General features: G+C 37.7%; 1 protein-coding gene across 1 annotated transcript in view; it reads left to right on the forward strand.

Annotated features, from left to right (window-relative positions):
• The window catches only part of LOC121424842 (flavin-containing monooxygenase 5-like), a 28,554-nt gene extending 9,780 nt beyond the window's left edge, over window positions 1-18,774 (forward strand). Inside the window, exons 4-8 of the mRNA XM_041620645.1 lie at window positions 1,099-1,249; window positions 4,754-4,809; window positions 6,724-7,111; window positions 15,725-15,969; window positions 16,364-18,774. Of these exons, the coding sequence (XP_041476579.1) occupies window positions 1,099-1,249; window positions 4,754-4,809; window positions 6,724-7,111; window positions 15,725-15,969; window positions 16,364-16,702 (1,179 nt within the window). The 3' untranslated portion in view covers window positions 16,703-18,774. The remainder of the gene's footprint in view (window positions 1-1,098; window positions 1,250-4,753; window positions 4,810-6,723; window positions 7,112-15,724; window positions 15,970-16,363) is intronic.
• The last annotated feature ends 4,315 nt before the right edge of the window (window positions 18,775-23,089 follow it).

The raw sequence follows: 23,089 nt of genomic DNA on the forward strand, positions 1-23,089 counted from the left end.
CTGTATGGGATGACTGCGAAGAAACCTTCTGCTCTCAACCTATTCTTTGTTGGTATCAGCTTTTTGCGATCTGCACGGATGGATTTTGAGACATCATCTGTGACATACACAACTTTGCCGTTGATTTTCTTCCCTTTCAGCGCCTTTGCAGCCGATCGGAGAATCCGCTCTCTGTCTTGAAAACGTAGGAAGGCAATGTGTATGGGTCTGGGTGCCATCTGCTCAAATTGCGCTCTAGCTTTCTTTCCTGATGGGGTTCTATGTGCACGCTCAATTTCGATCTCATCTGCTCTCTCTATCTTCATGATATTTTTTAGCATCTCCTCAACTACAAATTCAGCACAACCACCAGGTCGAGTTGATCTTGTCTTCTTATCGCCCTGGATTTCATTGTCGAGTTGAGTGAAATATCTCTTCCATAGTTCATCAGATCTTGTCGAAGAGATAAGGGATTTTTTTCTGTCAGTATTCATTAAGTAGGGCGATTTAGAAAGTGCTTAATCAATATTTCAGAGAAATATCCCTGTAAGGATTCTCAATATTTTAAGATTTCACGAAACCCCAAACCTTCCTTGTAGATAAGAACGTTGTAAAGCACGTATCTTTCTGCATCACTTAAAAGGTGTTCTTAGATTACATATCTAAAGGTTCTAATCTAATTTTCCAGCAGTGTATTGGAGTATCAAGAATCTTTACGTCCTTTCGAATCCGGTTCATGTTGCTTTGATAAAATACTTGTCCTCTCTATACTACATGTACTTTGTACCTCTGCCCTTGGACGTATTGTGAGTTGGATTTCCTGGAAGACTTTATTCTCACGAGCAGTCGAGAAAACAGTTCATGTTTGCAGTTTCTCTCTGATTATGCAAAACATGCATGATGGGTTTAGGATATCATAAATGCTCTCATTTTTTTATGATTCTGGAGTTAAAAACTTCAAAAATGGGGGGGGGGGAAGGAGGGTGTTTTTAAATCCACCAAATCGTGTTAGAAACCCTTTCCTGCAAAATCTATTCAATTTCCAGATTAACCCAAAATACAGGTTTCCTCTATTTAATGAGTAAACTTGCACTTCGTCACCTGTATCATTTACCACAGAGTTTCGATGCCGTGATGATGTGTTCGGGAATATATACATCGGGCAACATACCAGACTACCCCGGGATGAGTGGGTTCAAGGGTCAAATACGACACAGTGGTCAGTTCAGAGGCGGGAAGGAGTTCATGGATAAAACAATCGTGGTGGTGGGTACGTGGATTGTAATTATGATAAAAAAATAAATTTATATTCAAATTCATTCGTTTCGCATGCGTTTATTAAAATCAAACTAAAATTGAATATAGTATAAAAATATACAAAAACATAAAGCTATCAAATCAAAATATAAAAAAAAGTGCTTTACACAGTCAATTATCGATCAAAGGCTAACTTTCCACTGATGATGATGAGTGTGAAAAGGCTAAAATGGAAAATATGATGAGGATCATAATAGAAATAGTAGTGATTATGGTAATGAAATTGCTGACACTTCTACAGGGCCCTATGAACTATTTTTGACTGGGGTTGCTGATGTAAATTTGATAAACAAAAAACAACAGATAAAAAAGAGATGCACTGAAAAAGTGCAGAAAATATTGTAACCATTCAAAAAAATATTTTACTAAAAGAGTCTAGTGAATGAATTTATACGTTTTCATTGTAGATGAACATTCAAAATTTGAAATTAGGACGATTATCTTTAACTTTTGATGGAAAAATTAACTTTTTACCCAAATACCTTGGATATCGTCAGTATACATTACTCGATATTGCTCTAAAAATGTTACCAGTGTGCCTGTGAAAAGAGATTAGCTAATCTCTTGTCACAGGCACACTACCGAAATGCTTCTTGGACTTTACTTCTTGAAATATCATCTAAGCATTGCTCTACCAATTTGGGCTGCAGTTACTTAATCGTAATTCTACATCTAGGGAAACTGAACAATAAGAACGACTCTTTGCTTTGATTGTAAGCTTAGACACCAATGATAATATAGCATTTCGCTATGAACATTTGAATTGGGTGAATCGTACTGTTAATATTTGTTTTTAAAAAGTTAATAGAACCGAATTGGTTATCACAATGATAAAGGACTTTGTTTACAGCCACTTTCTGTTCTTCAGATTTGGAATATTGTCACTAATGAATTGTTTATTTGTGTGCTCTTAAAGAAAACAGCAATGTTAAAACTACATTGCCGGTGTTTAAAGAAGACGAAGCACACCAAGTAATGTATATTACAGCGTGTCCCACAAAAAATGTTAATGGCACTTTGATTGAGTATAATGTGAAAATTACTAAACCCTATTGCATATAATTTTGATAATCGTAAATTAGCATTTTTTCATTAATCTGGCTTGAATTTCATTGGATATGATTCATTAAACACAGAGCTATGAGCCTTTTTTTCTGAACTTATCAGAAAACTTCTCAATCCAAGTTTCGTTATTGCGTTGAATGAAGTACGCAGTCCAATCACGTCTTCAATTTTTTTTTTCCTTCTTAGATTTTCGGCCCACAACATGCTGACCGATACTTAAATTTAAAACGAAATTGAAGGTTTAAAATGATTGGCATGATGTCTTTAATTAAATGTGATAATAACATAAATTTGATTGATTGATTGATTGATTGATTATAGGCCAACTTAAGGACAAATACAAGGAAATATATTAAAGTAAATATTTTTAAATTCATGAACCAATCTTGATCTCATCTTGCAATCAGAGGGGATGAATAGATTGGTCACCCCCAAGTCCTGAAAAAGGGAAATACTTGAAGATGTACGCCCATGGCTGAACATGAATGATAATAATTTTGCACCACTTAGCTGAACCTGACTACACATACTACTTAATACAAAACTTGGACGGAAAGGTTTCCGGATGTGTGATGAAATATTGCTCTTATCTTTGTTAGACCGGAATCATATCACATAAGACTTTAATCCAATTGTAAAAAATATAATTGTAGTAATCCGGGCGTAAAGAATGTAAACAATAGAATGTTGTAATTCCATTATTATACCCATCTAGAGTGCCATTAGCATTTTTCGTGGGACACGCTGTAGTATTAAATTTATGGTGTTGGGTCAAACCACTGGCGTATTATAAGACTTTCCATTTTGATAATTAACACTAGGCAGGCCTATTTAGTGTCACATTCAAACTCTATGTTGCATATTAAACCTGAGGTGGTATCATTCTCATGACACCGATTGATTCTACAAGCACTAGAGTGCAAAAGGGTAGCCTGTCTACATGCAGGAATAGCACCCCCGCCCTCCCCTCCCATCGAAAGAAAAAACATAAAAAAACGTGAAAATGGCAAGTTTGTTATTAAAATTAAAATGAACCAGTGAGAAACCAGGAGAAGAAAATGGCCAGGCGACATGGGCGTGGCTCTTTCCTCACACACCAACCTCGCTCCTTCTTCCTCATTGGTGGAAATGTCGAGGCACGTGACCCCTTCGGCATCTGGGACCAGTTGCAGAAAGACTTAAAAACGTAACTCATAAAAACTTGACTTTAGACCAATGGGATGCACGGTTAGTGACTTTCGATTGATTTTAGTTGTTTGTAAAGACAACTCTTTCTGCAACAGGCCCCTGCATTGACTAGTATTATGCCATCGAGAACATCCTGTGAAAATATTCGATTCGAATAAAGAAATATCTATTCAGTCACTGGTTCTTGAGCTCAGAATTGATCATGAGCTGATGGTGCCTATGGCAAGGTTGTGCCCTTCCTATATACAGGATTAGAGATCAGGGGGAAAATACACGGGGTTGTGTAGGGCCCTGGGAACGATATTTGAACTGCGGGTTCTGATGTAATTTGAAAAGCAAAAAATAAAATTAAAAAACACTAAAAAAACCAAGGTCATTTTGGTCCCGAGAAATTGTTTGACAAGCTAAAAGGGGGCATTTTTGTGTTTTATTTAAATTTCTCTCACCTATAGAATTCCAGGGGTGCTGCCAATGGAGAATGATACACGCAGCACCCCCAGCTCCAGGGCCCTGAGAACGTTTTTTTTTTTTTTAGTGAGGGTGCTGATGTAAATTGATACGCAAAAAAGGGGTGTTGTTACTACGAAATTGAGGTAATTTAGGTCATTTAGATTCCGAGAAATTTGAAAAGTAACAAAAAAGTGTTTCACTACAAGATAAAGGTCATTTTTATTATATTTATCAATTTTCCACACCTTCCAGAATTCCAGGGGGTGCTGCCTATGGAAAATATATATATACGCAGCACCCCCAGCACCCCGCTTCCCAGTGCCATGTACTTCTACTGGTTTACAATATAGTATAAATAACAATAGTGATGATAATGGCGATAATGATAACAATAGTTATACCTTGGTCACATTTGCTAAACGGCGGCCGTATACGGCAAGTCGAAAACGGCCGTTTTAACATTTTTTTGCACCAGCTACATTTAAGTGGTTCGAAAAAAAAATAATTAAACGGCTGTTTTCGACTCGACGTACGGCCGCCGTAGAGCAAATGTAACCAAGGTATAAACATGAATGGTGATTTTTCTTTTCTTTTAAATAAAGTTAAAATGATAGCTAAATGATGTTTGTATCTGCAATGTATATTTGTTGTCTTGTCTTCTTTCATTACAAGAAGAGTAATCAAGGAACCAGAACGCTGTAATGCATGTAAAAGTATATTTTCATGTCTTTATATTTCTTCTCCTTTGGTAAAGGTTCTTGTCATTCTGCGGGTGATGTTGCAGTGCTGAGTACCAGTCACGCAAAGAAGGTAATACAAAGTAATTGAAGAATTTTCTGGGGCACAAAATTTGAAAGGGACACGCCATCTGTATTATTGCGATGTAGATTTCTTTTTCTGTTTCTTCTAGATTTATATCGTAAGATACGATGAACACTAGATTTTGAAAAAGGCCGGGTTTCACTTTTTCCAAGGGACAGCAGTTTCCCCTTGTACCCATGTGTTGAAATTCAATGGAATATATAATTATGAAGGGTTGTTTTTAGTAATGAAGATTAAAAAAAGTATGTTTCTCATCGTGTACAAATAATAACTCGTTAAAAGTAAATCACATTATCCTCTCGTCAAGCTCACACGTTTTCATAAGCGTTTTTTGTCTCACCTGCGAAGCAGAGTGAGACTATAGGCGCCGCTTTTCCGACGGCGGCGGCGACGGCGGCGGCAGCGGCGTCAACATCAAATCTTAACCTGAGGTTAAGTTTTTGAAATGACATCATAACTTAGAAAGTATATGGACCTAGTTCATGAAACTTGGCCATAAGGTTAATCAAGTATTACTGAACATCCTATTAGAGTTTCATGTCACATGACCAAGGTCAAAGGTCATTTAGGGTCAATGAACTTAGACCATGTTGGAGGAATCAACATCGAAATCTTAACCTGAGGTTAAGTTTTTGAAATGTCATCATAACTTAGAAAATATATAGACCTAGTTCATGAAACTTGGACATAAGGTTAATCAAGTATCACTGAACATCCTGCATGAGTTTCACGTCACATGACCAAGGTCAAAGGTCATTTAGGGTCAATGAACTTTGGCCGAATTGGGGATATCTGTTGAATTCCCATCATAACTTTGAAAGTTTATGGATCTGATTCATGAAACTTGGACATAATAGTAATCAAGCATCACTGAATATTTTGTGCAGGTTTCAGGTCTCATGATTAAGGTCAAAGGTCATTTAGGGTCAATGAACTTTGGCCGAATCGGGGTATCTGTTGAATTACCATCATAACTTTGAAAGTTTATTAGTCTAGATCATTAAACTTGGACATATGAGTAATCAGATATCACTGAACATCCTGTGCGCGTTTCAGGTCACATGACCAAGGTCAAAGGTCAATGAACTTTGGCCGAATTGGGTGTATCTGTTGAATTATCATCATAACTTTGAAAGTTTATGGATCTGATTCATGAAACTTGTACATAAGAGTAATCAAGTATCACTGAACATCCTGTGCGAGTTTCAGGTCACATGATCCAGGTCAAAGGTCATGCAAGGTCAATGAACTTTGGCTATGTTGGGGTTTTTTGTTGAATAGCCATTATATCTCTGTTAGTTTATTGGTCTCGTTCATAAAAAGTGGACATAAGAGTAACCATGTATCACTGAACATCTTGTGTGAGTTAGAGTAGTATTCAAAGTCAGCACTGCTGCTATATTGAACCGCGTGATGCAGGTGAGACGGCCAGAGGCATTCCACTTGTGTTAATTAGAATTCTCTCTTTAAATTAGCATTGTTCTTTCCTTTCTTTGCATCTATATTACTTTCTTCCTATTTTAATGTTATCTCCATTATTTTTCTTTAACTTATTCTACTAAACTGTTATATTTTGTTTAGTAATATTGTAGATTGTCTTCTGTTCCTCACCGTTATTGAACATACCGGTTGTGTTAAATGCTTACGTATTTAAACTAAGTCACAAGGGCTTGCCTCTCCTACAAGCATGGTTTTTTGCAAGCCCCTCCATTCTATTTCCTTGTACTCATCCCATTTGATAAATCTCAGTTCACCCTTTCCCTTCCTCCTGTTACTCTGTATTATTGTGATTAACAATGGACAACTTTCATCTAATTTACTCTGTAATGTTATGCCTTGTTGCATTTATTGTATTTTGTTAACGAAAATAAGTCAATCTCGACCGTCTATCTCAATCTCAAGGTTTATCTGAGTTTACGAGATGGTGCGTGGATCGTACCCCGCCTTGTCGCCAAACAACCTGCCGACGTGTGGGCCAACCGACGGTGGATACACCTGGTACCACCATGGCTCTACGAACGTCTCCTCAATCTCAACATAAAGTCGATGCAGGATTGGAAGACACTCGGCATTCAGAAAAGCCTTCCTCCTTCCAACAGTAGCATCATGATGAATGATGAACTCCCGATGAAGATCATGAGTGGTCAAGTGGTGGTCCGGAGTGGGCTCGAACGGTTCGAAGGGTCCAAAGTAATCTTTGATGACGGGTCTTCGCTGGAGGATGTTGACTATGTTGTCTTCGCCACTGGGTATAACCCTAAAATCTATATGAAAGATGATGTCATATCAGGTGAGAATAAACCACTTCAATCCCTTACCCTTTCAGAAAACATATTTCCAATAGCTATATGGAAAGGTACCCTGCAAGAAGATTTCCAAAAATGTGTTTGTATAGGAATCTTACCAGTAGAGTGTTAAGGATTCAAACTTTGCTATGCTCCTATGCTATCCCCTATTGTTATGTTCAATTAAGTCCTGGACTGAATAAACCATTGTTAGGCTCCAGTGCACTCTCCCTGGCTTAACAGGTGTAACATTTTTGCATTGGGTGTGTTGCCTTACCAAGCACTAAGGCTTCACTATCTGCTCAGAAAGTCAAACAGGGAGGACCTATGGGTCATTGGTTCAGAAATGCTATTAGAAAATTGAAGTTTTAGACTTGGATTTAGGGCAGATAGCGCTGCATTTTCAATTTTAAGCATCAAGAACATGACTGCTGAGAATTGAGGCCTTCCTGATGATTTCCTGCCTTTAGTCACAGACGTCAAACTGTAAGTGAAAATGATTTTTGATTACTGTTCATTTTATATTATGATTGTGTCATTGAGAAAGGCAAGGTCATTAAAAGGACCTTTGAATTCTATATAAAATAGAAGAGTATGAGTTTATACTAAAACTATCTCCAATTTAATTAATGTCATGTTAATTAATAATTAATGTGAAGGAGTTGAGTTATTCCAGGACACAGATTTAGTAACTTTTGAATCTCAGAAATCAGAAAGGATTTTGTACTAAAAGAAATGCTTTTTAGGAAGGAGTCATTTTTCTTATTATATGTAAAACATTTTGAGGACTGATGTGAGATTAAAGACATATGAGTATTATGAAGATTGGAAGAAATTATTCCTTTTAATACTGGAATTAATCTAGGGAATCACCTGTATGAATATTGTAAAGATTTACAGATAATATTCCTTAGATTGTTTATAGTATACAGTCGAGAATTAATCTAGGGAAGTATATATATATATATATCTCAATATTGTGAAGATGTGAAGATATTATTATTCCTTAGATTATTCATAGTTTGGGTAATGTTTGTTTTTAGATGGGTTCTGATTCTGGTTCTGATTCCGATTCCGATTCCGATTCCACTGGTCGTTCCACTGGTTATTCCAATTCTGGTTCTGAGTTTGGTTCCAACCGCCATTCCAGTAGCCGTTCCGGTCCCATCTTCGGATCCACCATGATTATGACTGTCAAATCCCGCAATGGACAAGATTTGTAAAGAGAGTCTGAGGGAAGACAGTTCCGTCGACAGATGATGTAATTATGTAACGATTCGTCAGTATCAATGAACATTGAACTGGAGTGATTATATCACCTTATAAAGTGGGTTACTTTGTATGTTATTCCAAAGACTTTTATCTTATGTTATTTGTACTCAGAAACAAAGCCATTGAATCATTGTTCTACAAGAACCTGAATACAGTTTTAATAAATTCTTTAAACTGTATTTTTATTGTTCATGTAATTCATTTAATGTCCTCTTGAGTTGCTTGGGTGTGACAATTGGTTGCGAGAATTTATTGTATGTCCTCTTGGGTTGACTTGGGTGTGACAATTGGGGGCTTGTCCGGGAGTCGAACCCGGGACCTCTCGCAAAATTACTTTGGATATTATGAGGTTTACCTCTCGCAAAATTACTTTGGATATTATGAGGTTTACCTCTCGCAAAATTGTTTGGCTTTTCTAGGAGGTTTACCTCTTGCAAATTAGTATTGGCTTTTATATCAATTATTAGCTCTTGCAAAATTAATCTAGCTGTTTTGTAATGTTTATCTCTCATGGAATAGATTGTCCTCTAAGTTGTATTTGCATAGAAAGGATTTTCTTTTAGTGGAATATAATCTTTTGATAGGTTTCCTAGTACAAAGTGTTTAAATACTCTTATGAAATATTAGGATTGCTTAGTGATGTTTAATATATGTTGAATACTATACACGCATCATTGGAGCTATAGAATGTTTACATATGAATAACTTTGACCTTACATTGTATGCTACTTCTCTTCCATGGTTTATTGTTCTCTGTATACAGTTGGAATATTTGTGATTCTGTGCTGCAGGACAGGAATCAAAGGCAAGTCTTCAAGTCGGCAGAAGGTGTTCTTGATGCTTTGGTAAGAATAACAATTCTGCATATGCGCGTTTTGGAAACGTTCAATCTCTTACATAGAGATATCAATTATTGATACCATAGTCCTACCTGGTTGAGATTTCATTATGGATGTTATTGATGAAAAATTGATTAACTTGGGTAAGGAATTAGGTTTAGCAGGTGAAGACTTGTTTGAGTTCATTAAGGATAGGGAACAAAAGGCACGAGAAGAAAGAGCAGCTGTTAGGGAAGATAGGAAACAAGAAATTGAGTTGAAGAAATTAGAGGAAAATATTCTAGATAAACAGATAGTTCTTGAACAGGCTAAAAAAGGTAATGAATCTCAGTTAGGAGATATTAGGAATGGAACCCATAGTTTGACAAAAATCCCAAAGTTACCTCACTTTGATGAAAGTAGAGACAACATAGACGCATACTTAGAGCGTTTTGAACGATACGCTAACAGTCAGAGATGGCCAACAGATTGTTGGGCTATTAATTTAGGTGCACTTCTACAAGGGAAGGCTTTGGAGGTCTACAGTAGGCTGGCACCAGATGAAGCTGCTAATTATTCCACTCTCAAGGACGCCCTCCTTCGTAGATATCAGATGTCTGCAGATGACTTCCGAAAGAAGTTCTACAGAGCAACACCAGAGACAGGAGAATCTGCTGGTCAGTTTATGGCAAGGTTAGAACACTATTTCGAAAGATGGGTAGATCTTACAGACACAGATAAATCATTTGAGGGATTGAAAGATTTGATAATTAGACAGCAGTTTCTTGAGCAGATTAATCCAGGATTAGCTATTTATTTGAGAGAGCGTACTCCACAGACTACTAGGGATATGACTGATGCTGCTCAGATTTATATTTCAGCACACGGTGGTCATTTCAAGGGTCCCAGAAAGGACACCAAAGTAATGACACCTCATAAGTCTGAAAACAAGAGTGAAGCTTTTCATAAGGAAAAGCCTAAGAGTCGAAAGCCAATTGGGCCATGTTATTTGTGTGACCAAATGGGTCATCTTGCAAGAAATTGTAAGTCAAGTTCTAAACCAAAACCTGAGAAGGGTGGAAGTTTTGTAGATATAGGTACCAAGACCTATAAACAGAAGAAGTCTTCAGTTAAGACTAAATCTCATGATGGAGATAATGAGGCGAGTAGAGACTTATGTTTTTCATGTCCCACATGTTCTTCTCCCAAAGTTTTAGATGCTGACAATAGCATGTCTCAGATCGAGAGTGGGCTGTTTGTCATGATGTCTGCCACAGGCATGGAGCAGGCTAGACCTTCAAGGAAACAAAGGAAGAGGAGAGTTCTAGAGTTATGTGCGACTTGTAAAAGTAAGTTACGCTCACTAATGCCAGTTACTAATGGAACTGTTAATTCTGAGACAGTTTCTGTTCTTAGAGACACAGGGTGTACTTGTGTTGTGATTCGGAAGAAACTAGTTAACAAGGAGCAGATGACAGGGAAATACAAGCTCTGTATTCTCATTGATGGTACTGCACGTTGGTATCCTACTGCTAAGATTCATCTTGATTGTCCTTTTTATGTAGGATGCGTTGTAGCTTTGTGTATGAAAGCTCCAGTGTTTGATGTTATTCTAGGAAATATCCAGAATGTTCTTCCACCAGATGCGCCGAATCCGAAATGGGGAATTTCAGACTCAGACAGTGATGGTAGAGTTCACCCTTCATCAGAAGTCGGGATGGCAGTTGAGACGAGGTCACAAGTGAAAGCTGCTGAGCGAAAGCAGGCTCCACTGAAGGTGATGTCTCCCCTACCAGACGTTTCCCCTGACGATATCAAGGAAGCGCAGTTAGCAGATCCCACACTCAAGAAGGCAAGAGAGCTTGCTGAGTCGGAGGATGGCAGTAAGACAGATAGGAAAAATTCTACTTTTCTCCTACAGGATGGTTTGCTGCACAGAGTATTCCAACCAAACAGTGTTGCGGATGGAAACCAGGTTGTACAGCTTGTTGTGCCGAAGCCATATCGGAAAGCTGTTATGAAGTTAGCACATGAAGGGATCATGGGCGGACACCAAGGTGTCAAGAAAACGTCGGATAAGATAATGCTGAGTTTCTTTTGGCCAGGTTTACAGGCCGATGTAAGTAGATTTTGTCAGTCATGTGACATCTGCCAACGAACCATCAGCAAGGGCAGAGTCCCTCGTGTTCCTCTTGGTAAGATGCCAGTTATCGACGTTCCTTTTAAGAGGATTGCTGTTGATTTGGTAGGACCAATACAGCCAATCACTTCACGGAAGAATAGGTATATTCTTACCGTAGTCGACTGTGCCACAAGGTACCCAGAGGCGGTAGCCTTGCCCAACATAGAGACAACTACAGTTGCAGAGGCACTTGTTCAGATATTCTCCAGAGTCGGTGTACCACAGGAGATTTTGTCAGACCAGGGTACCCAGTTTACCTCTGATCTTATGAGAGATATTGGGAAGTTGCTTTCTATAAAGCGAATGACCACGACCCCATATCACCCCGCCTGCAACGGGCTTGTCGAGCGGTTTAATGGCACGTTGAAGAAGATTCTCCGTAGAATTTGTTCAGACCGTCCCTCTGATTGGGATCGGTATCTTGCTCCTATTTTGTTCGCCTACAGAGAGGCTCCACAGGCTTCAATGGGTTTCTCACCGTTCGAGCTCCTGTATGGACGTACCGTCAGAGGACCCTTAATGATTCTCAAGGAACTTTGGACTGGTAAGCAACAGAATGAGGAGTTGAAATCAACCTACCAGTATGTAGTCGAGCTGAGGGAACGACTAGAATCGACATTGGAAGTAGCACAGCAAGAGCTGAAGAAGTCGATGGAAAGAAGTTCAAAGTACTACAACTTGAAGAGTAGGGAGAGAAGATTTCAGGTTGGAGATCAAGTCTTGTTGTTGTTACCCACTGAACACAACAAATTGTTAGTACAGTGGAAAGGTCCGTTCACTGTTATGCACAAACTCAGTGATCAGGATTATAGGTTGGACATCAACGGAAAGCTAAAGACTTTCCATGCTAATCTGTTGAAGCGTTATATCAGCAGAGATGAAGACGACGAACGTGAAGAGTCTTCTACTAATAGGGAAGATCCAGAGATCGGAGCTCAAGCTACTGTTGTCACTGAAGATGACGACGATGGAGAAAGTCCTGTGATGGAGAAACCGAAGTCACTTGGTATTCAACTCCCTCCGCTAGAAGCGACGGAGACAATTGAAGATGTCTCGGTGTGCTTGAACTTATCTCAAGAACAGAAGAGTGAGGTAAAGTCTTTGTTACAGGGTTACAAGGAGGTCCTTACTGATCTTCCAGGAGAGTGCAAGATAGGCACTCATTCACTCAAGTTGACTACAGACGAACCTGTGCGTCAGCGACCATATCCTACACCCCATGCTCGCAGGAACACAATCGAAGAAGAAGTCAAGAAGATGCTAGATATGGACGTTATCGAGCAATCTGAGTCTCCCTATTCTTCACCTATCGTGTTAGTAAAGAAATCTGATGGGACTAATCGATTCTGCGTGGATTTTCGTCGGTTGAATCGAGTTACAGTGTTCGATGCGGAGCCTATTCCCAATACTGAAGAGATTTTCTCGAGTCTTTCAGGGTGTAGATATTTCTCGAAAGTGGATTTATCCAAAGGGTATTGGCAAATCCCCTTGTCAAATGATGCCAAGGAAAAGACCGCTTTCCGTAGTCCGAGCGGGCTATACCAATTTCGTAGGATGCCATTCGGCCTTGTGAATGCGCCGGCGACATTTAGTCGGGTTATGAGGTCACTACTCAATGGTATGTCCAGCATTCACAATTACTTGGATGACATACTCATCCATACTAGAACATGGGAGGAGCATCTCCGTGTTCTGAGAGAAGTATTCGACAGACTTCGTACATCTGGTTTGACGGCACGACCAAGTAAGTGTCAAATAGGATGTAACCAGATTGAATTTCTAGGTCACATCGTGGGAGAGGACAAGCTTCAACCGATGCAAGATAAGGTGGAGAAGGTACGCGATGCTCCACTACCAGAGACCAAGAAGCAGATGAGATCTTTCATTGGGATGGTGAACTTCTACCGAAAATTCATCCCGAATTTTGCATCAATCGCCACCCCTCTGACTGACAAGACGAAAGGCCGTCAACCAAACAAGCTCATTTGGAGTGAAGCAGACAAGAAAGCATTTCAGCAGTTGAAAGACTGTTTGTCGACAGCTCCAATCCTTTGCTTAGCTGATGTTGCTAAGCCATTCATCATCCGCACTGATGCCTCAGCAACAGGTATCGGAGCAGTTCTCCTTCAAGAGAAAGAAGAAGGAAAATGCCCTGTCGCATATGCCAGCAGGAAGTTACTTGCACGAGAGCAAGCGTACTCAGCGATCGAACGCGAATGTCTTGCGATTGTATGGGGAATCGGCAAGTTCCAGGTATACTTAGATGGACGAGAGTTCATACTGGAGACGGACCACAAACCTCTAGTCTACCTCAATCAGTCTAAGTCGACAAATAGTAGGATCATGAGGTGGTCCCTTGCTCTTCAACCCTACAGGTTCCATATTGAGTCTATACCAGGTTCAGAAAATGTTGGCGCGGATTTCTTAAGCAGGGCAGTTTAAGGTTAAGATTAAGTATAGTTACTTTTAAGCAGATTTTTCTGTAAGAATCAAGCAATATAGCTTATATTAGTTTGTTTTCAGTCAAAACTGTTAGGGATAGATTGAATCATAATGTAAATATAATATATTTTCTTAAGGAGGGGGTGATGTTAAGGATTCAAACTTTGCTATGCTCCTATGCTATCCCCTATTGTTATGCTCAATTAAGTCCTGGACTGAATAAACCATTGTTAGGCTCCAGTGCACTCTCCCTGGCTTAACAGGTGTAACATTTTTGCATTGGGTGTGTTGCCTTACCAAGCACTCAGGCCTCACTATCTGCTCAGAAGTCAAACAGGGAGGACCTATGGGTCATTGGTTCAGAAATGCTATTAGAAAATTGAAGTTTTAGACTTGGATTTAGGGCAGATAGCGCTGCATTTTCAATTTTAAGCATCAAGAACATGACTGCTGAGAATTGAGGCCTTCCTGATGATTTCCTGCCTTTAGTCACAGACGTCAAACTGTAAGTGAAAATGATTTTTGATTACTGTTCATTTTATATTATGATTGTGTCATTGAGAAAGGCAAGGTCATTAAAAGGGACCTTTGAATTCTATATAAAATAGAAGAGTATTCGTTTATACTAAAACTATCTCCTATTTAATTAATGTCATGTTAATTAATAATTAATGTGAAGGAGTTGAGTTATTCCAGGACACAGATTTAGTAACTTTTGAATCTCAGAAATCAGAAAGGATTTTGTACTAAAAGAAATGCTTTTTAGGAAGGAGTCATTTTTCTTGTTATATGTAAAACATTTTGAGGACTGATGTGAGATTAAAGACATATGAGTATTATGAAGATTGGAAGAAATTATTCCTTTTAATACTGGAATTAATCTAGGGAATCACCTGTATGAATATTGTGAAGATTTACAGATAATATTCCTTAGATTGTTTATAGTATACAGTCGAGAATTAATCTAGGGAAGTATATATATATATCTCAATATTGTGAAGATGTGAAGATATTATTATTCCTTAGATTATTCATAGTTTGGGTAATGTTTGTTTTTAGATGGGTTCTGATTCCGTTCGGATTCCGTTTCCGATTCCTATTCCACTGGTCGTTCCACTGGTTATTCCAATTCTGGTTCTGAGTTTGGTTCCAACCGCCATTCCAGTAGCCGTTCCGGTCCCATCTTCGGATCCACCATGATTATGACTGTCAAATCCCGCAATGGACAAGATTTGTAAAGAGAGTCTGAGGGAAGACAGTTCCGTCGACAGATGATGTAATTATGTAACGATTCGTCAGTATCAATGAACATTGAACTGGAGTGATTATATCACCTTATAAAGTGGGTTACTTTGTATGTTATTCCAAAGACTTTTATCTTATGTTATTTGTACTCAGAAACAAAGCCATTGAATCATTGTTCTACAAGAACCTGAATACAGTTTTAATAAATTCTTTAAACTGTATTTTTATTGTTCATGTAATTCATTTAATGTCCTCTTGAGTTGCTTGGGTGTGACAATTGGTTGCGAGAATTTATTGTATGTCCTCTTGGGTTGACTTGGGTGTGACACCAGTAGAGTGTAACATTAATCATTTGGTTATTAAAACCCTCATTTTCAAAAATTATTCTAAATATGATCATCATTTTAAAAACTCATTTCTTCTCCATTTTAATTTTCTCCTTCTGCTTTACCACTTTTTTTTAATATATGAGTTGTATTTTGGCCTATGTGTGGTTGTCCTTAGTTGCCCCCCTGGAGTCACTTGAACGTGATCGGGACATGCAGAGAATTCTGATAACATAGGCAAGAGCAAAATTATCACCGCTCAAGAAAATTCGAAAGATCCATGATTAACCGAGACGTTGCTTGAACTCACGGAACCATGATTGTCCTTTGCAGGTAGTTCCAGCCAATTAGATTTGTACTTACATGTCGTGCCGCCAAGACTTGAGCACCCAACATTGGCCGCCATTGGTTACGTTATGACACGTGGGACACTAGGTCCAACAGCAGAACTGCAAAGTCGGTTTGCAGTGAAGATGTTCAAGAAAGAGTTGCAACTACCGAGTGCTTCGGAGATGCTTGCGGATGTCAAGAGAAGAAGGGATGCTGTGCTTCAGCAGTACAATGAAGATAAGCCGAAGGTATAAGTTATCAGAGTTTAGTACCCCTCTGACACTATCCATTGTAAAGGCACTCGCATTTGGAAAGGGTGTAGTCCATAAAGTGAAACCATACGGAATTGGTTTATAAACCGATGGTCTAGCTTCAGGACTAATATTGCCCTTTTCTACGTTTGGGTCTTGAAAACTGACTGCGGACGTACTGTTATTTTGTAGGGTTATTTATTTGTATTAGAAATGGTATGTTCCCAAAATCTACAAAGTAATGTTTACCTATAATCTTAAAGTATATTTGTAAAGGATTACTACTGATAAATTTAATGATAGCTTGTTACCGACAAAATTTGAAAATCCAATTTTTTATCTTGCACCTGGCTTTGATTGGCACATGAAATCTCGCCTTGTACTTTTCCAGATCCATCCGACGAAATACAACGACGAGCTCGCTAAAGCCATCGGAGCTCGACCAAGTTTCTGGAATCTGTTGGTGTCGGATCCTAAACTGGCTTACCGGTTCTTCTTCGGACCGGCCTTCCCGTCATGGTTTAGATTGGTTGGTCCACACTCGAAGCCCGATGCGCGTCGGAGAATACTACAGAGCGGAGATGATTTGATACATGGAATTACATTGAGAACGGTTCGTCCAAGAGCTTTGTCGCGTTTGGAAGGATTACAGGGAGGCAGGATGCTATCGATTAAACTTGTAGCTGCTTGTGTTTTCGTCTTATCTCTAGCTGTTATGTTTTGGTCATAGTTTTGTATGATCGTTTAGGTTCGATACTTGGACCTCTCTTATTCCTTTTATATATTAATTACATGTGCAATGTATCCGGTAAACTTAAATATATCTTATTCGCAGATGACACCAGTATATTCATATCCTACAAGGATTTACAGACGTTGCAAACAGAATTTAATGAGGAATTACAGAAGGTTACCGATTGGTTATACTTGAACAAATTATCCCTCAATGCTTCTAAAACTAACTTTATGATATTTACAAATAAGAAAATAAATTATTTTGAAATTTTATGGTTCAATAATAAAAGAAGTTTTATTTTTAAAATTTCTTGGTGTCATAATTGACAAATTAACGTGGTTAAATCATATTGATGTCATCTGCAATAAGATATCTAAGAACATAGGCATAATGTACAAATTGCATAATTTTCCACCAAATATTTTAAAGATGCTGTATGTGCTATTATTTCACCATTTTTAAATTATGGCATTCTTGCTTGGGGAAGTGCTGCGAATATTTATTTAGGAAGATTACACAAACTTCAAAAACGTGCAGTCAGAATTGTTAACAACTCCCCTAATTACGCCCATTCTTATCTTATGTTTCATTCACTAAAATTTTTAAATATTTGTGATATGTACAAGTATGAAATGGGACTTTTTATGTATTTACGTTCTAAAGGACCTTTTCCAGCGTTTTTATTGAACTGTTTTAAATCACTGAATTATAATATTCATGAATACAGCTACTAGAAATGCTGCAAACTTCCACTTTCCTAAAGTAAGAACTTGCCTTTCTCATAAATATAGTTTCTTTTGTGGCCCAGTACTTTGGAATTCTTTGCCGTTTAATTTGAAAACATCTTGTTCTTTTATTATTCAAACGTAACTTCCGAAATTTCATAATTGATAATTAAACCTGTTTGTAAATATCTTTTAATATATAATCTAATTATCACCACTTGTGTCTCTATGCCTTTTTAATATCTTCTAATTGTTTTTTTATATTTTGTTACTTTTTATATTGTCAATGATTATTATTCTTATCAGCCGTCGGACGGTCAGCCGTTTTATAAGGATATTTTCCCCCTTTTTGGCTGCTTCCCTCTCAATGCTTGATTGTAAACTTATATGTATTTGATGTTATGTAAACTTTGATCCCATGTATTTTATCACGATTATAATCATGTTATGCAGAGAGCAAAATAAAAATAAAATTTGAATTGATTGAATTCTATACTACGTTCAATGATCACGGGGGTGATATGTTCTGAAATGAACGACAAGAAACACACCAGTTAGCATGTCCGACAAAACACGTTTTGTCACCATGGTTAACACTGTACATGCCGTAAAGCTGTCGGACTATGGAATCATTACTGCAGCTGAGGATTGTTCAGGGTCGTATTATGATATGATCTTTTTGTTACATAGCAAAGAGTATATTTTTACACGTTTTTTTTAACTATGAAACGTATTAAATATATTTAGAATACTTGAAATCTATTTAGAATAATTATAGTCTGAACTGCTCATCTAATAAACCAGTTCGTAGATATGGCAATCTTAGCATGTGCAGATAACAGTCATTTTGATCTGAGCTCTATAATCACAGAGAGTAAAGTATTGCAGGAGGGTCTGACATAGCAACACATTCCTGCAAACTGGATGCTTAACATCGAGCATATAAAGTGCAGATACATGTGGTGTTACATAAAGCTGTCTTGTTAAATTATGCACGACTTTACGCACAACTGGAACATGTTCTTAGGTGTTAAGTCATTTACATAGGAATGTATCATTTAGCACGAGAAAGGGTAACCAGTCGTGCTTGCCTAAAGTCATTCGAAATTTATGAACAGGTTTATAAAATACACATCGGATATTTATAGCTGCCCTGACATGGATGTCTCAGGAATGAGTTTAATATTCCATACGAATTAAAAGAGAATTAAAAGCTAACTAAGTCTACTTTGTGTGTGACCATGTACATAGCAAAAACTGTGGCGTTAACCGGTGTACATAGAGGACCACACCAGTTATTTTACGCCGGTGTTAAATTGGTGGTGTTAGTTTTACACCTATAGGTGTTTTTACAACACCTATGGTTGTTACATTTACACTCTTTGGTGTTATGTGTAATCTCTAGGGTGTTATTTTAACACCTCAGGGTGTGGTCCTCTATTAACACCGATTGGCGTCAGTTTTAACACCACAGTTTTTACAGTGTGAATATAGGTCTATGTTAAAAAGTAGATACACTGTTAAATAAACCCTGATTTTACAGGAAAAAACCAAGATTTTGCAGAAAGCAATAACCTAATCATTCTGTAAATTCATAAAACATGTTTTTTTTCTACAATTTATCAGAACAGGTCTGTTTAAAAAGGGGGAAAATTGTGTTTTATTTAAGGAAATTAGTAGGTTCCATACACCAAATGCCAATTTCTTGTAATTTTACATGATATAATGTAAGATTACGCAATCTGGTAAGATTACAGGTGTTCTCGAGACTCTGCTGCAGGAACTCCTTTTATTTTAGTTCATTTTATTTTATCAGTGTAGTTATCAGATGTCATTTTGCACAGAGGCTAACAATGAACTGGTCTATTGGAGGTGATGTATTGATATTTAATATTTTTACTCTACAGAGGTATTTTTAAATGACTTTTCATCAATGTGCTTATTAAGTGAATAAATTGTACTCTTATGACATTTAGATAATCTTTGTGTTCTTTTCTTATAACCGTTATCACCCAAAAGAAGACCGTTATATTCTGAATTAAAATAATCAAAATACAATTTGATTATGTAGGTCAATTCAATTCATGCATTTATCGTAGAATCGTATGAAACAAACAAAGCGTTGATAGCCATATTGCACCCACCCCCCATGAGAAAACCCTTTCCTCCGTGATATCACTGTACCACAGGTCATTCTCAAAAGCTAAAAAATAACTCATTTCAGACTGGATATTAGGAAACATTTTCTTTAGCAAAAGACTTACTAATAGCTTGAATAAACTCCCTGAAGAAGCCATCAAATCGTCCACACTCCTCAACTCAAGGGCGCCGGAAGCGGGGGGGCAGGGGGGCACTTGCCCCCCAAATAAAATTTTGGGGGGGCAAAACGAGATTTTGCCCCCCCCCCCACGTGCCCCCCCTGAAGAAAAAAATGATGAATTATTCAAGGACAAAAGTAAACGATGAAGGCACTTTTCTGCCTAAAAATTGTCATTTCCATTGTCAAAAATGAAAAAATTTCGCCCCTGACGGGGCAATTACATAATCATAGTAAGCCTCGCGTCTTTTGACGAACATGTCCCTCTGTGAAACATACCTTTGAGAAGCCCTTTTCCATCTTATTACAGTGTGATAACGTTTAACCTTTTAATGAATACATTTCAGACTAAAACCGAATGGCAAATTGAAAGTGGTTCAACAATGCAATGCTGGCTGTGTCGGCTAACAAACGCGCGGTCGCCAAGAAACGCTCAGACCGGACTCGATATCACTAACGCGCGTTTTAAACGCAAGTTACTCGAGCAACATATGGAATCTGAAACAGAGACGGTTAAAGAGAAATTCCAGTAGTTGCAGTTAACACTGATTTCATGAGAAAGTCTGTAAAACAAGGCTCAATTGCCAGTATATCATCGAGGATCTAGATCTGGTACAGTTACCTTAACTGGACTTTGTGAAATCTTGAAATCTACGCTGAAAAATGTTCACACCGAAAATCCCCAACACAGATAAGCGTACGTGGGACAATGTATAATTATTGCTTAGGGCGTCGGGCCCGACGCCCTACCCGAATCCCGTGCTTATTTGCTGATTTCTCAATAATTACACAATTTCTTCCAGAATCCTTTGGCACATGCGTTTTATTTATACAAACAGACACTTTAGTGGTCATTTCATTGGATTCTGTACGAACTCATTTTGATATCGTTACCAAAACTAGCATTTACCTTTAAAGAGTTAAAGAGGCTTGAGTAGTTGGATTATTGGATAAATGAGAAGACGCTAGCTCGAGTCGGCGAATGGAGTGCAGAGCAGGAGTACTTATTTATCAAATACTCAATCCTCTTCTACCTTTTCAGGTTTACTGTCTTTTTCAGGACTACGCGCATTTAAACAAAATATTACTCGACTATCAACTGTTCACTTCCTCCCCTATCGATTTCACTTCTTCCTCTATCTACTTTTTCGAAAACTCCACATGGTGTACCGACAACCATATTATCATCTGCTATTAGAATGTAATTGTATTCTTCTAATAATGTTACATAATGTACATTATGAACTGCGGTAGTTTGTTAAAGAGATGGTCCGGGCTGAAAGCATTTATAGTTAGAGTAGAATTCAGTGAGCAAAATGTTGAAAATTTCATCAAAATCGGATAACAAAAACAAATTTATTGAATTTAAAAAAGTTTAGCAATATTTTGTGAAAACAGTCGTCAAGTATATTCATTAGGTGGGCTGTTGATGTCACATCTTCACTTGTTCTTTTGTATTTTATTATATGAAAATAGGTTTATTCACATTTTTTTCCCTCCAAGAACTAGAAAAATTGGATTGACATCCGATTTAGTGCATTAGATATTTATTGCTGCAACTTATTTCATTATGAGGGAGACATAGTATTCACACAAGTATGAAATAATGAAAAAATATGATTTTATTTAATAACATAAGAAAACAGAAAGTGGAGATGTGACATCATCAGCCCACCTAATTAATATTCATGACGACTGTTTTTCACAAAATATTGCTAAATTTTAAACGTCAATAACTTTATTATCTGTTATCCGATTTTGATGAAATTTTCGGCATTTTGCTCAGTGAATTCTACTCTATGTATTAAGATATAATTTTTTCAGCCCGGACCATCCCTTTAATCAGTTCATGATTATTTACAAATGAATATTTCCTGGAATTTGATAATCATCATTTCCTAGTTATGGTCACATTTTCCCCAGAAAATATGTAAAGAAAAAAGAAGATTTTGAAGGGGTCATCTAAAAGTGCTTCCCAGCCATACAAAACATGCAAAAGGAAACACATAAATCGAGTAATGAATGTTTTAAACTTTAATGATTTTCAGAAAAGTTTTAAATTGTTAGACAATTAAGCTTGACATATTTCTTTTTCCTTCAGTTACAAAATATGAAATGTATTGCCCATGCATGGATAATCAGGGACTATCTCCAATGCTGATGTCAGAAATGATTTGCATAGAATGGGTATTTAAGTGCTTATTGACGTCTGCCACGTCAAAACAGTATGACATTTTGAACTTGAAAAGACATTCATTAGAATTTATTTTGTTTCTGTTGTTGCGCTTCTTCTGCTTAATACGCTCCTTGTTCTGACAGGAATTACTTGAAACTTATGATGATTGTGCTCTCTCGTGTCGTCCGTTTATGTAAATGTACATATAAATATTACTGAAAGGATATTGCATGAAAAATGTAATTTCTGGTATTTTGAGTCAATATATAGAATTTCATTGATCAGACACAAAAAAAACTTATTCTTAAGCGATCGTTTGGCGCGTAGATTTCATATATTCTCATAAATTGTGAGTATGGTCTTTCGTAGTGAATTCTATGTTTGAATTTCAAGAAATTTATTTTTGAACGCTCTTAGAAACGCAACTTTTATACTCAGTTTTTACACAAAGACCTTACCGTAGGGGGGTCCCACACCCTCCGCTCGATCGCTTCGGTATCTCACGCTGTAAAAAAATATCGTGCCCCCTTCGGGATTTTGCCCCCCCAAAACTGAAAGTGTTCCGGCGCGCCTGCCTCAACTTTACACAGAGACTATTAAGATTAGGTTAATAATGCCCCCCCCCCCCTCCCAGTCGCAAATATCTACCTACGTGAAGATCGAAGTGGTATGTTCAAGATAATGTTCATGCTTACAAAAAGTGCTTAGAATGTCCAGTTTGGGGTCGGAAATTCCCAAATTTTCACCTCGCGCTTTTGCGCTCGCATAAAATGTTGAGGATAGATACTCGTCCCCTTCCTGATTCATTTTATAAAGATACCTATCCTGTTCATGGTTACAAAAAGTGCTCACAGACTTTCAAAATTTGAGGTCAGAATATCAAAACTTTTTCAGCTCGCGTTTCGCACTCGCATCAATTGTTTAGATACAGGTATACCCATCATGTTCACGGTTACAAAAAGTGCTTAACCGATCGGGAAACATAAATGAAAATATTTTCCACCCCTCCCCCCCCCCCAATTAGCGAAAGCTGGATCCGCCCCTGTAGCCCAGTCATTTTAGCCCAAATTTTGACCAAACTTGGAACAAATTGCAACAGATTTTTTTTTTATCACGATGCATTTCTGTAAGGTCCCTAGTACAACATACTAAAAGTCCCAAAC

This window comes from Lytechinus variegatus, chromosome 12, assembly GCF_018143015.1.
Source record: "Lytechinus variegatus isolate NC3 chromosome 12, Lvar_3.0, whole genome shotgun sequence".
Lineage (NCBI taxonomy): Eukaryota > Metazoa > Echinodermata > Echinoidea > Temnopleuroida > Toxopneustidae > Lytechinus > Lytechinus variegatus.